At 43.5% G+C, this 14,153-nt stretch overlaps 1 protein-coding gene across 1 annotated transcript; it reads right to left on the bottom strand.

The window, feature by feature from the left end:
• Nucleotides 1-2,495: 2,495 nt before the first annotated feature.
• On the bottom strand, nt 2,496-12,252 carry LOC136652435 (vomeronasal type-2 receptor 26-like). The gene is made up of 6 exons (XM_066629374.1): nt 12,041-12,252; nt 10,316-10,607; nt 8,443-9,276; nt 6,398-6,625; nt 5,177-5,303; nt 2,496-3,397 (listed from the first exon to the last, which is right to left on the bottom strand). Exons 1-6 carry the CDS (start codon nt 12,250-12,252, stop codon nt 2,496-2,498), a joined length of 2,595 nt encoding a protein of 864 aa, XP_066485471.1.
• Between the last annotated feature and the right edge of the window lie 1,901 nt (nt 12,253-14,153).

Here is a 14,153-nt window from a genome sequence, read left to right as displayed (position 1 = left end):
GAAGCTGCTTGCCAAAGCTTTGAAAAGCAGGAAATGAATGCTTTCAAATAAATAACAAATGTACAATTAAAATCACAAAGCTCCAGATTGTTGTCAAAGGAGTAGCTGAAGGTTGAGATTGAAATGAACACTAAGAGCCCAATCCTATGCATGTCTACTCAGAAGTAAATCCCATTATAGTCAATGTGGCTTACTCCCAGGAAAGTTTGGATAGGATTGTAGCCTAAATAGTTCACTTCTTCAGTTTTTCCACTTTCTTAACTGTTCCCAGCTGTTCAGCTGAGGCTTCCACAAAATAATGTAGCATTTGGGGGGAAACATAAAGACCAGCAAGGCAGCACTGGAGGTTAACATAGAAAGGATCTCTGTGGTTGCTGCATCTTTCCCCTTGGTGCTCAAGTAGATTGGAACAAAGGCCAGCCAAACACAGGTATATGCAAACATGCTGAAAGTGATAAACTTGGCTTCATTAAAAGTATCTGGCAACTTTTGAACCAGGTAGGCCACAGTGACGCTGACAATGGTTAGAAAGCCCATGTAGATCAGTTCAAAGTAAATTAAGTTTGATGATAGTTTATGATTTCTCGAGCTCTTGAAAGCATGTCAGCATGTGGGAATGGGGGAAAGACTGCCTGACAAACAATACAAAAGGCTGTTTCAATAACCATGCAAGGAAGAATAATGGAGCTGGTCAATCTTTTCCCCACCCATTTCTTCAGAGTGGACCCTGGCTGTGTGGCCTTGAATGTGAGCACCACTGTGACTGTTTTGGCCAACACAGAAGAAACAGCCATTGCAAAGGTGAAGCGAAAAACAGTACAGCGAAGGATATATACCAGCTTCTCAGGTCAGCCAATATGCATTAACAGACAAAGGAAGCACAGCAAAAGAGAAATTAAAAGTGTATAGGTGAGGCCTCGGTTGTTGACTTTGACTATGGGACTGTCACGATGCTTCACAAACAACCTTAGCACCAGAACTGTGACCAATGACAACAAAAGAACACAAATGACTATAATGATACCAAGAGGTTCTTAATAAGACAAGAAGATGACATCTTTGGGAATGTCATGAAGTCTGGTCCTTGTTTGGATAATGATCACTGAGACATTTGGAACAGTCAGCTATGTCTGAAAAGAAAAGTCATTGACTCTTCTAACTCAAGCCCCCCATCACCCTGACTAGCTTTCCAGAGTGCTTTTTCCTTTTGCCTGGCTTCATAGTGGGCCATAAAGGCATGAGACTCCGCCATCTGATCCTCCTCATCCACACCGGAGTAGGCCTTTTGGCAGCCTTACCACCAGACTTCTGTGTCTTTTTCTGCATGTTTTCCCCCCTTAAGGCAGTGTACAAGACAGGGGCACACCACCCCTATGTTCTTGTTTTAACCAGTAGGATACAGCAGCCCCAGGAGAAGGGCACGATAGCCTTGACGACTGGACCTCTCTGCTGTCACCGATGCTCGGGATCACCCTGCTGCCACCTTCTTGTGCCTGCTCAAGGGCTTACAACCGAGTAGAGCACCTGAGCAGGGCAGGGGAGGGGTGAGGGGGGCCTTCCTGCCCCACCAGAGATGCCCCCCAGTGAAGATGCCACAAGCACTGAGCAGGCATGGGGGGGGTGAAATTTGACCCTCCAAAAACCTCTTAAGCAGCCCCCACTCAGGGACTCCGGTTACAAGCAGAAGAAGAAACAGTGGGGGAGGGGCCTGAAAGCACCCTCCTAAATTCCCCCGAAGCAGCCCCCAAACAAGGACTCTGCCTGCCTACTGGGCCCTGGCAGCAGCTCTGAAAACCCCCAGTGGGGGCAGAGCAGGAGGAGGAAAATGGCACCAGGCTCTCCCAGCCACGTGGTGCCATGCGGCCCCTAAAATGGCCGCCGTGACCTCACCCAATCGCCCCCAGCCACCCTGCCATCTGAAGCGGCTGAAAGGAGGCTCCTGCCACTGCTTCATGCATAGCATGCCGAGATTGCAGCCTCAGCTGCAAGGGGCTCCCGCCACCTGCTATACTCCGCGGGGACCTGGAATGGCTCTGATGGTGAGGGGGAAGTGTATTTTACACAGCTTGTTGAGGCACCTGCAAAACGTAGCACTGTGTCTCCCATCTGGGAACATTTCATTGAGTTTTGCCTTTGGATGCGATATCTACTGTTGCCTGATATCTACCTGCATATGCCTGATCTCATCTGATCTCAGAAGCTAAGTAGGGTCAGGCCTGGTTAGTACTTGGATGGAAGCCTGCCTGGGAATACCGGGTGCTGTAGGCTTATACCATAGTCTTTCGAGACTGAAGGTTGCCAACCAGCTCCCACGATTGTAGGACGAAATGTTGCTTTTTAATTCACCAAACAGCAGTAGTTCATTTGGAATTTTATGGCCAGTATACCCATTGATTTTAATTATGAGTGCTAAAATTAATCACAGAATTTAGAGTGCCATGTAAACCACATGCTCCCAGACTCAGCAAAAGAGCAATACTCTATTCTTCATTTCTTCAGCTTTTCCACTTTCTTAATTGTTCCCTGCTGTTCAGCTCAGACCTCCACAAAATAATGTAGCATTTGGGGAAGAACATAAAGACCAGCAATGAAGCACTGGAGGTTAAGATAGAGAAGATCTCGAAGGCCTCTCTACTTTTTCCATTCCTGGTCAGGAAGGCCGGATAATAGATCAACCAAACACAGCAAAACACTACCATGCTAAAAGTGATAAATTTGGTTTCATTAAAAGCACATGGCAACTTCTGAGCAAAGAAAGCTACAATGAAGATGACAATGGTTAGAAATCCCAAGTATGCCATTTCACTGAATAATACAGTTGATGATGGGTCCTTACATTCCAAAATGATTTCTTCATGACTTGAATGCATGTCAGCTTCTGGGAATGAGGGAGAGATAGCCATCCTTACAATGCAAATGACTACTTCAAATATAGTGCAAGGAATAATAATGGAGTTGGCTAATCTTTTCCCCACCCAGTTCTTCAGTGTGGACCCAGGCCGTGTGGCCTTGAATGCAAGCACCACTGTGACTGTTTTTGCCATTACAGAAGAATTAGCCATTGTGGAGCTGATGCCGAAGACAGTGTAGCGAAGGATACACGTCACCTTCTCAGGTCGGCCAATAAGTAGCAAAGGACAAAGGAAGCAGAGCAAGAGAGAAATTAAGAGTGTATAGGTGAGGCTCCGGTTATTGACTTTGACTATGGGACTGTCATGATGCTTCACAAACAACCTTAGCACCAGAGCAGTGACCAATGCCAACAAAAGTGCACAAATGGCTAAAGCGATACCCAGAGGTTCTTCATAAGACAAGAAGACAACGACTTTGGGAATGCAGGAAGTCTGGTCCTTGTTCGGATATTGATCACTGGGGCATGTGAAACAGTCAGCCATGTCTGAAAAAAGGTATTGACACAATAATCAAATGCACCACATTGTGTTGTTTCCTTCAAGACATAATTTGTGGGTGAGAGAGGAGGGATTGACTACCACAGTCAATAACTTTCATAAGAACATAAGAACAGCCCATTTCTAAAATCAGGAGGTTGCACATACACATCATGGCTTGTACCCCGTAATGGATTTTTCCTCCAGAAACTTGTCCAATCCCCTTTTAAAGGCATCCAGGCCAGTCCAGAGTTCCACAGACCAACCACACGCTGAGTAAAGAAATATTTGCTTTCATCTGTTCTAACTCTCCCAACACTCAATTTTAGTGGATGTTCCCTGGTTCTGGTGTTATGTGAGAGTGTAGAGAGCATCTCCCTATCCACTCTGTCCATCCCCTGCATAATTTTGTATGTCTCAATCATGTCCTCCCTCAGGCGTCTCTTTTCTAGGCTGAAGAGGCCCAAACGCCGTAGCCTTTCCTCATAAGGAAGGTGCCCCAGCCCTGTAATCATCCTAGTCACTCTCTTTTGCACCTTTTCCATTTCCACTATGTCTTTTTTGAGATGCGGTGACCAGAACTGGACACAATACTCCAGGTGTGGCCTTACCATCGATTTGTACAACGGCATTATAATATTAGCCGTTTTGTTCTCAATACCTTTCCTAATGATCCCAAGCATAGAATTGGCCTTCTTCACTGCCGCCGCACATTGGGTCGACACTTTCATTGACCTGAGTACCATAGCTCCCTGAGTACCATAGCTTTGCTCAGGCGTCAGTGCTGGGGCCACTCAGACTATTGATGGAACCTTCAGATTTAACCAAGTCTAACAGCCCAATCCTAACCTGGGTTGGCACAGCCAGGTTGCATGGCATGTGTTTTACCCTTGGAGTAAATGAATATTTTTCATTATTTAAAATTACTAAAAACAAAATGTCGTGTACAAATATTATATATAATATCCACAATATTGTATACAAAAAATAATATAATTTGTTTCATTTTTAATTTTTGATCTTAATTCCATTTTCATTTCTGCATTCATGGTATTTTGTTATGTCTTAGAAAAAAAGGGGAATAAAAACCATCTTTCATACTTGCAAGTGTAGCAAAGGACAGGCCTCCTGAAAAAAAGAACATCAATGTTTCTGAAACTGATTCTTGGTGTTCATTTAGTTATTTGTTTTGAAATGAATGACATTCAAGATAGATTGATCCCATGTGAATCTGGTTTCATTCATTCCAAATATGAGTGCTGCTCATTTACATCTTTAAAAAAAAAAAGTCTTCCAAAATCATCTTACAGCATATTCATCTCGATTGAGATAAACTGCAAAACAAAATTCGGGTTACACAGTGCTTCACTGATGCCCACACACAATTTTTTGTGAATTGGTAAAACACTACTCAAGAAAGAAATTATCCAATAACCTCAATCTGTTCATAAATCATTCTTTCCAATTCCTCGGAATGATGGTCAATCTTTTCAATGTTTTAGAAGCCAATCCTAAGCTCCCGGGGCATGTGCTGCTCGCTTCTCCCCTCCCCGGAACACATCCTCCCCGCTTCCCCCCACGCCCCCACTTTCCTTTCCGCTACTCCACTGTTGAGTAGCAGACACCCGCCCAGTGCTAGCCCAGCACCGACCAGTGCTCGGCTAGCACAGGTGCTTGCCCTGCATTAGGTCTTACAAACATGCCTTATGGCACATTTACGAAAATGCACCGGCACTAAGCCAGCACGCAGAGCTCAGGATTGGGCTCTCAGTACACTGCAACACTACCTTTCTGGTCAGATATCTCCCCTTCCGGACATGGGATGCAATCATAGCAACAGAATGGCTCCCCTTCCTTCTTTATCTTTCTATATCCAGGATAACAGTTTTCATTGCACACAGAAAAGGGTTCTACCTAATCCACCAATGAAAGAAGAGAATGTTTAGCTTCAGAACAATGAACTTGGAATCTTGAAGATGAAAAATAGTTTGCAATAAGATGCTGATAGATGTCTAAGCACGGTGTGCCCATTATTAAGTCTTCAAAATGGGTGATAGAGCACATTTATGGCACTGTGGAAGGCAGGAGTGCCAGTGCTGGACAAACACTGGAAGGGGACTATCCAAAGGTGATTGAGATGGACTAGGAGTGGAGTGGGACTGGTGGAGGCCTCCAATGGCTTCCCAGCACCCGCAAGATACAGTGGTTGCCATTTTGGCTCTGCTGTTCCTCTGGGCACCGGGAAGCTTAGGACTGTGCTGCCCGACAGCAGCTGACAGTTAATATGAAGCTGACAGTTACATGAAGAACTGTTGAGATGTTCAAAAACATTAGCAAATTTGTCTTCTGTGAATGAAAACAGAGTAGATTTGATATAGATGTTAAACAAATGGAAAGGGGCAGATTTTCTCCACTTCAAAGGTTGTGAGAGAAGCCCATGGAACAGTAGCTCAAGGGCATCCATCACTCTTCACTAGTTAATAAACTTGGGGCCAAATCCTATCCAACATTCCAGTGCTGGTGCAACTGCAATGCAGCCTCAAAATAAAAGAAAAGATATTCCCTTACCTTGAGCAGGCTCCATGACTGCCTCCCTACTGCAGGATGCAGCACATGTCCCATTGGTATGGCTGCATCAGTGCAGGAAAGTTGGATAGGACTGGGCTCTTGGAAGCCCTACTGAATGGTTTAAGAAACTTAAAAACAATGAGAATTAAAGAAACCAACAGGCATAAAGCAGTCCCCCCGGTATTTTGTCTTTCATGGGGGAGGGAGAGGGATGCTAATATGGAACTGGGCACAGAGAACTATGCTCCAGCAGAAGATACAGAGTTGCTTGTCATGCAGTGAAGCCAAGCATCATGTCAAAAGCTCCAGAATTGCTTTCAGAAGTTACTAGATGTTTGAGGCCGATTTCATGAGATTCCAGACCAATCCTTAAGGTTTTGCAACCCTACCGACTGGATAAGGGAATTCTCTCCTTACCATTGCTGACATTTAAGTCCTACCTGGTTGAACCAGCTGTGCCATACAATGGCATCCTCATTAATAATGATGGCTTCATCTGGAGGAACCTGGGGATCCAGCCTTCCCACCTTGACTTTAGTGACTGTTTGGTTTGGGAATGTGACCCAGTTTGTAATGTCAAATCCAGCATCTAATTCCCCATTCTGGTCAAAGGAAATCCGATCACCAGCACTGTTGTTAAAGGTCACCATTTTCAGGAAGTGGTGGAGCTAAATTTAAAAGGGAAAGAAAATTTTTTGAAGAAAAAGATGCAACTGGACAATGAGAACTTCAAACTTCCCCAATGAGGTAGAAAATATACCCTTAATGGATCGAATATTCTTTTAATCTAGAAAACAGATGATTAACTGTTATTTCCAGCTGCCAAGGAAAGTGACATTCGATGCCTGAGGTTCAGTACGTGGAGTGTGGGCTAAGATGGGAACGAAAGTCAGAGCAGGAGGTTGAAAATTCAGACTGGAGAAGAGGGAGTACAGCTGGGGACTATAAGGCTGAAGCCTAGGATCAGGGCAGAAAGCAGGAGGAGTCAAAGCTGGAAGAGAAAACTGGGAACCGATGCTTCAGGGAGCTTTCGAGTTGTGGCACCAAGGAATAGCATTACTGAGGGACAGTAAAGGAGCAAGAAACCCTGTTTTTCCTGGCTCTTTCTTGGTCACATTATAAGGTTGTTCTGGTGCCTGGTTCCTCCTCCCACATAGGCCCATCAGAGGGGAAGCCTATGGCAGCTAGATGACGATTTCATTGCTTATCCCAGACCTCTGAATTGATCCGGTGTCACCCCTACTTCTGATGTCAATGAGACAGGTAGAAAATAAAGTTACCTGCAAGAGACCTAAGTTAAAACCTTCTAGGTTATATACATACAGGGTCACAATAGTCAAATAACTTAAAGACTGAAGAGGCTTATAGGTAAATAGGTATAAATAGGTAAAATTTCTAAATAGTTAAAATACCCCCTGCTTCATAAAGGTGGGGGAAACAAATATATGCCGAAAATTTTTTATGAAACCAGTCATTTGGGAAATAGGTTTAGCCTGGATATGTGTTTTGTACAAGGGTACATGGGTCATCAAGACCCTAGGAGAGGTGTTTATTGGCAGAAACTTGTGGATTAAACAAAAGGTTAAGATGGTAGAAAGTCCTGAAGTCATTTGTCATAATGGAATAGGTCTAGCTGATGTTGCAGCAGGGTGTTTTTGGAAGTTTTGTCTAAGTTAGGATTTTATCCAATCCAGGGGATGTATTCAGTTTTGCTTATTGTGATTGGTTCTAAGAATATATAAACCTCATGTGGTTGGGTGGAGCTTTTGAGTTGCTCCAGGACTGCATGGAAACAATATTTCTGTTAGTAATACCAATAATAAAAGGTAAAACTCTAAAGCAATTGCTGCCGTAATTCTAATCCAGTGGTTCTCAAACTCTCTAGGAGGGTTTGAGCCACAGTAAGTCCTTGTGGGGAAGGGGGGGAGGCAGCGATCCTCAGGATCGCATTGCTAAGGGGGCTGCAGGGACTGGCATTTACTTACCAGTCCCTGCAGCAGTCTCCCGGGAGTGCGGGGAGCCCTGTGCAATCTTCTGCAGGCCCCCCGAAGCTTAAAAAGTGAACGGTTGTCCTCTTTTGTGGAGGCGGGGTGCAATCGCACCGTTTTAACTTTCAAAGCTTTGGGGAGCCCTGCAGACAGTCGCAACCCTGAACAGGGCTCCCCGCACCCCTGGGAGGCTGCTGCAGGGACTGGTAAGTTAATGCCAGTCCCTGCAGTCCCCTTAGTGATGTGATCCTGAGAATTGCATCACTGCCTCCCCCCAACCCCACCCCTTACGGGCCAGGGCCCTCAGGCTGTGGTGTCGCGATGCCCCAGTTTGAAAAGGTAGCTGTTTGAAAAGGTAGCTGTTGCTGCAGACAAGTCAATGTCAAATGTGAGGGGTTTTCCCCCTCCAGCTGATTACATGGTATTCATTACTATCAATATTATGGGAACAGCCCTTATAGTGCTGCAGATAGTGCATGGACATGCTTACATGTTACCTGCCATGGTTGCTGATTCTGAAACTTCCTTCTCTCTTCCTCCATCTTTGCCCTATTATTGGATTCAGACACGTACACGGCATGGAGAGCATGAGCCACAGCATGGACAGCATTGTAGATGGTGTAGCTTTGGCCTGTCATGCTCATTGGGAAGATACACTCTGGAAGGCTCTCCAGCCTCTCCTCTCCAGTGCAGGCAGCCTTTTCTGTGTCCCCCAGAGGAGAACTGGAGAATGTGCACTGAAATGCATTTTCCCAGAAATCCTTGAGAAAACCATCTTTATTAATGGAAAGGTTTCTACTTTGAATAAAATGTTGGAATCCTGGAAGTTCATTGGAGTGGGTTGCAAATGATAACAAACCATGCAAGTCTTGAATATCCCAACCATGGTAGGGGGCAGAATATTTTACCTCCATCTGTGCTGTCAGAATCCAGACTTTACCTCTTGGCCTGTGATTTGTGAGTTTTCTTTCTATATCTAATAGCCATCTCAACCACTGTATGGAATGAATGTCTCCACAGAAGACAGATACATTGGCACTGTGGTACATTATTTTATCATAAAATTTCATTGCAGATTTTTGATTAGCTAAACAGTTGAATGATTCCAGGATGGCAAAACAAATGCCATGATTTGAAAATTCCTGGAACATAACCTCCATGAACCGCTGTAGGCTCATGTCATCTGCAGCAATGAATCCAATCCATGTCCACTTGAAATGCAGAAGTAACTGGAGTACCCCCCTGTACTGATGGACTCCATTTGGTTCTGCCTTGTAGACAAACAATCCTGGATTCTTATCCATTAAAACTCCAGCAGAACCATACAGCAGCTAAATAGAGACGGAGGGAATAAATAGGATGAATTTTCAAACCAACATGTATTTTTTCTATGTCTGAAAGAAATCACCAAGGAGAAAAAATCATCAAGGAGAAAACAGAATGAGAGCAGAAATACATATATTTTGTTGCATTTTGAAAATTGTAATTATGAAGCTAACCCTGTATGCTAACATTCAACCCCTCTTCTGAATTGAACGCTGTATCCTTCTGTGAGAGGCAGACGTTGAAGGGAGAATTTCTTGCCTTGCCCAGGGATAAGCCTCTGATGCCTGCTTGGGTCTGCTTAAATCTGAGGCATCAATTTGCTCCTTCAGGTCCTCGTTTCAGTGCAGTTTTCTGTGGAAACAGTTCACTAACCCCCACTGTATCTTTCCCCTTGATACTTGGGTATTCTCATTGTTGTTCCAATCTGCAGATCATCTCCTGATAATCCCAGTTTATCACTACTAATCCCTGAAGAAGTCAAGGAGTCCAGACAGTTTGGATGGAGGACTTACAATTCCAAATGAAGCTGCAAGAGACTCCAAGCAGAGCTCAAGCAGCTAGGAGTGCTTGTCCCTCACTGTGCCCCTTGAGTAAAAGGTACCACCTTCTCTCCTTGTTGCATGTCACTAGGTCGCCTCCCAATCAAATCTCCAAGGGGGCTGAGTACAGTCTACACACAAAAAAAGAACAGTTCTTGAATAAGTATGTTCTCCTATGTGTTAGGAAATGTATATCGAGCTTTTAAAAAAAGTAAATGATAAATAGTGACCACACAAGATGTCTTTACCTACTAATATTTTGGACAACAAATATGAGTAACTGATGTGAAAAATGAAAAACTTGATAGAGCAGTGAAAAATTCACTTCTTGCCAGTGGAATCAGGTTCACTTGATCTTTCACAGTGTAAATGGAGGGAACTAAGGACATGAATTACTTATCACTGAACTGGTGTCGTAGAGTGTGTAAGTTGGCATTGGGTTCAATGAAATGATCTCAAAGGAAAATGCTCCTGCAAATTGTATATTATTGTTCATACATCCTACCTGTGGAATCTTGTAGCTGCCCAAAACTTCTGGTACTTCATGGGAGATGTCAGAGGTCAGTTCTTCAGTGACGGCCATTAGATTGCCCTGAATGTCACACTTGTAGTTGGGAACAAACCTGTCCTTTGGGGAAATAAGTTGCAAAATGGCCTGATAGGTCCACCTTGCCTCCAAATAGCTGTCATAGATGCTGAATCCCAGGGTCAGATTGGGCAACAAGTGTTGATTTTCATTGATCTCCTTTACAGCAAATTCCAAAGCCAGGACATGCTGGTAGTTCTGAATAAACATACTACAAAGAGATTTTAGGCCGTTGGCATATTCTGCATTGTCTCACAGGACAGCTAAGCTATATCAATGTAAAGACCAAAACAAACAAAGTATATGTGATAATTGTGTTTCCCATTTTAATTAGGGATGTATTTAGAATAGGGTACATGGAGCCTGAATAGGGCATATGGAAATGCATATGAATAAAAGTGTTATTAGTATCCTAAAGTACATCATCTCTCTCTCTCTCTCTCTCACACACACACACACACACACACACACACACACACACAGAGAGAGAGAGAGAGAGAGAGAGAGAGAGAGAGAGAGAGAGAGAGAGAGAGTTGCAGTGGGCAATGGGCAGGAGGTCTGGTCTAGAGGGTTGAGCCTCCGTTTGCCTGAAGATAACATCTGAAGGTCACCAGTTCGAGGCCACCGGCATCGTGCAACCTTGAAGCAGCTGACAAGCTGAGCCGAGTTATTCCATCTGCTCTGAGCATGGGAGGATGGAGGCCAGGATGGAGGCCAGATCAGAACGAAACATCTGAATTGTTGTAGCTCTTGAAAGATAGAGCCTTCCTTCAATTGTAAAAATCCCTACGGGGATTTAAATTAGCCAGCCTACGTAAACTGCCTTGAATAAAGTCTGAGGATAAATCTGAGGACCTAGAAAGGCGGTATATAAATACCTGTATTATTATTATTATTATTATTATTATTTTATTATTATTATTATTATTATTATTATTATTATTATTATTATTATTATTTTAAGTTAGCATAATATGGAATCATGAGTGAGAGAGACAGTGGGGAGGAAGGAGGGATATAATACCATTGAATTCCTAGAGATCACTCATGGCACAACAGAGGGTTTGTTGTTTTGTTTGGTTTTGGAATGAACCAAGCTCTTTTCTTTCTTTTTTGATGGTGGTGGAGAATTTCCCTTCCTAGAGCCCAGTTTTGAATTGAACTGAAAGGGCAACGTTTGCTCTCACTTTCAACACTAAATGAATGAAGAAAATACTTCAGCTCATTTCACAGCCTCAATGCATTCTAAGTAGCTTTTCGCGTAGGGATTAAAAATGTCACCTCTTTCTTGAAGCCTCCATTTGTTTCATTGATGCTGGCCAATGCAGCATATTCTGTCTCTATTGGGAGACTTTGACCCGCTCTTTTCAAAGAAGACATAAGACCCCTGTGCAGTTCCCACATTCTACTTCTCCTTTTCCTTGCTCTGATATTGAAGAGCTGGGGCCTGAGTTGCAAAGTGCATGTTTCTGTTTCATAAACCCCTGGGTGGGAATGGGATGGGTACTACTTAATCTAGTTTTACTTCTAGCAATAGACATTATTGTTGATGCATCTCAGCCAAGACCTTTCTATGAGACTGATTTGACAGAGAATATATTCTGCATAGAGATATATTATTGGGGGGGGGGGATTTTTTCAGACCTGCCAAGTTGAGGATGAGATGGATTTTGATTGAAAGTGTTTGTATTGTTAAGGAAGACATTTTGAAAGAGAATGGCTCCAATGATGAAATCTCCAGGCTGATAGTACTTGTGATGAACAGACTGGGGATGCCAGTTCCCACAGTTAATATTCTGAGCATCACCAACTGCACGAGGCAACGACACCACAATGAGCATGACAAACATCACCATGCTGAGCGCCAACCAGTGCTCTGAATACAGAATCTTCTATCTGCATCTACTGCAATGTCATTAGAATAGATCACAGAATCCAGTATCATTGGAATCTCCATGATTAAAATAGGCGGACTTGTCTGGTGGCTCCATTTGCTGGCATGCTTGATGAAGCAGAGAATGTAAAATGTAAAGTAACAGAAATCCATGTGATGGAGCCTCCTTTGCCCCAAGTTCCCAAATGGAAAGGGATATATTTATGCCATCCTTCACTCAGTGATTGACCACTGGAACTCCAGGGTAGGATGTAGCAAACAGCAGATTTAATTACAGTTCCATTGATAATTACAGGAGACTGAAGTCAGTATTTTTTTAAACAGCAACACTGCTGTTGTCTTCCTGAAAGTTTGATTGTACTAATGCGCAGTGAGACCAGCAATTAGAGATGTGGAACCTGGAGCTCAGTAGGGAATACACCTCTTAGATTGGCCTATGTGAGATTGTGATTATAAAAAATAAATTATAATAAAATAACACCTGTATATCTATATTCAGGCATCCCACTCTATCCGCAGATCCTATATCCACAGATTAAATTATCCACTGATCTGTGGATCTGGGATGGTCCCATGCCCCCTGAAACTCTCAATGCATACATTACTTAGTGATGTGTAGTCATGCTGGAAGTGCAGGTAGTTCTTGCTTTTACAAAGCAACTACCTTGCTGGTCTAAAGAACGTGACTGCAAGCGACCAGCCTGCACACTATAGGGAGGCTGACTGAACGTGAACAAGAAGTTCTTGTTATAATCTGGTCTAAACAGCTGATCCTCAATTTTTATTGTTTTATTGAATACTTAATATACTGTAAGATTTTTTGACTTCCAATGAAACTTTATAGACCACCAAGAGCATTTGCCTTTGCAAGGAAAAGCGGGAGATGTCATTCATATAAGGGAAAAAGGTCACCAGTATGCAGTGGTCCCTGGAAAAACTGTTGGTTTCTCTCACATTGCTGCAACTGCCAGAGAGGCATAGCATCAAAGAATAGAATACACATATGCAAACAAGTATACCGAATAATGCCATTGCTCTCAGCACCACCATGATGTGGGAAAACTCACAGCCCAATCCTACCAGGCCCCAAGGCACTGGAATAAATGTTTCTGAGGCACAGTGTGCTTTACAGATGTTGGGAAGTATCACTCACCATTCAAAGCAGCTGGGCCACTGAAAGTGGAGAATGGGCATGGCCACATAGTACCAGCTGCTAGAGAAGCCATGGTAACAGTAATTTGGCACAAGGGGTGTTTGGAGGGTGGGTAGGCAGAGGGGTGTTGTCAAGGCTGTGAAGGGAACCATATAGGCAGCAATGGCTCCTCCAATATCATATGCTCCTTTCCTTGATCCATTTACCCTGGTCCACTAGGGCTTGCGCCAGCAAAGTAGCCAATGCAGATCGAAGTAGACCCACCAGGAAAGTGAGGGCTTAGAACACAACGGGAACAGGTTGAGGAGATGGGTGCATTTTGGTGACCACTTGGCCTTGTGCCAGCAATGTAGCTGGAGAAAATGGAATTAACTAAGGGTGCAATCCTACCCTCCACTGGAACATGTAAGTCAAGAGGTGGGACCTCATATTCACTGATTCAGCATCCACTGATTTGACTCACCAATGATACTATGTTCCACCTTTAAACACCTTGTAACAAGGAAAAAAGTGCCAAAATCCTATTTATTACCTTCATGTTGTTAAACGGCACTGGTTGCAAGCTTCTCTGGGTTAAAGGCAGATTTAAAGACCCACTTCTGGGTTTCTTGCTCGCTATTGTCTCCCCAGAATGCATTGTTATAGATGCTGTACTGATGATGATGGATGATGGGGTGTATAATGCAATCTAATGGAATTATTCAGCCCAT

Source organism: Tiliqua scincoides, chromosome 5 (genome assembly GCF_035046505.1).
Source record: "Tiliqua scincoides isolate rTilSci1 chromosome 5, rTilSci1.hap2, whole genome shotgun sequence".
Classification (NCBI taxonomy): domain Eukaryota; kingdom Metazoa; phylum Chordata; class Lepidosauria; order Squamata; family Scincidae; genus Tiliqua; species Tiliqua scincoides.
This window is presented reverse-complemented; position numbering and strand designations above follow the sequence as displayed.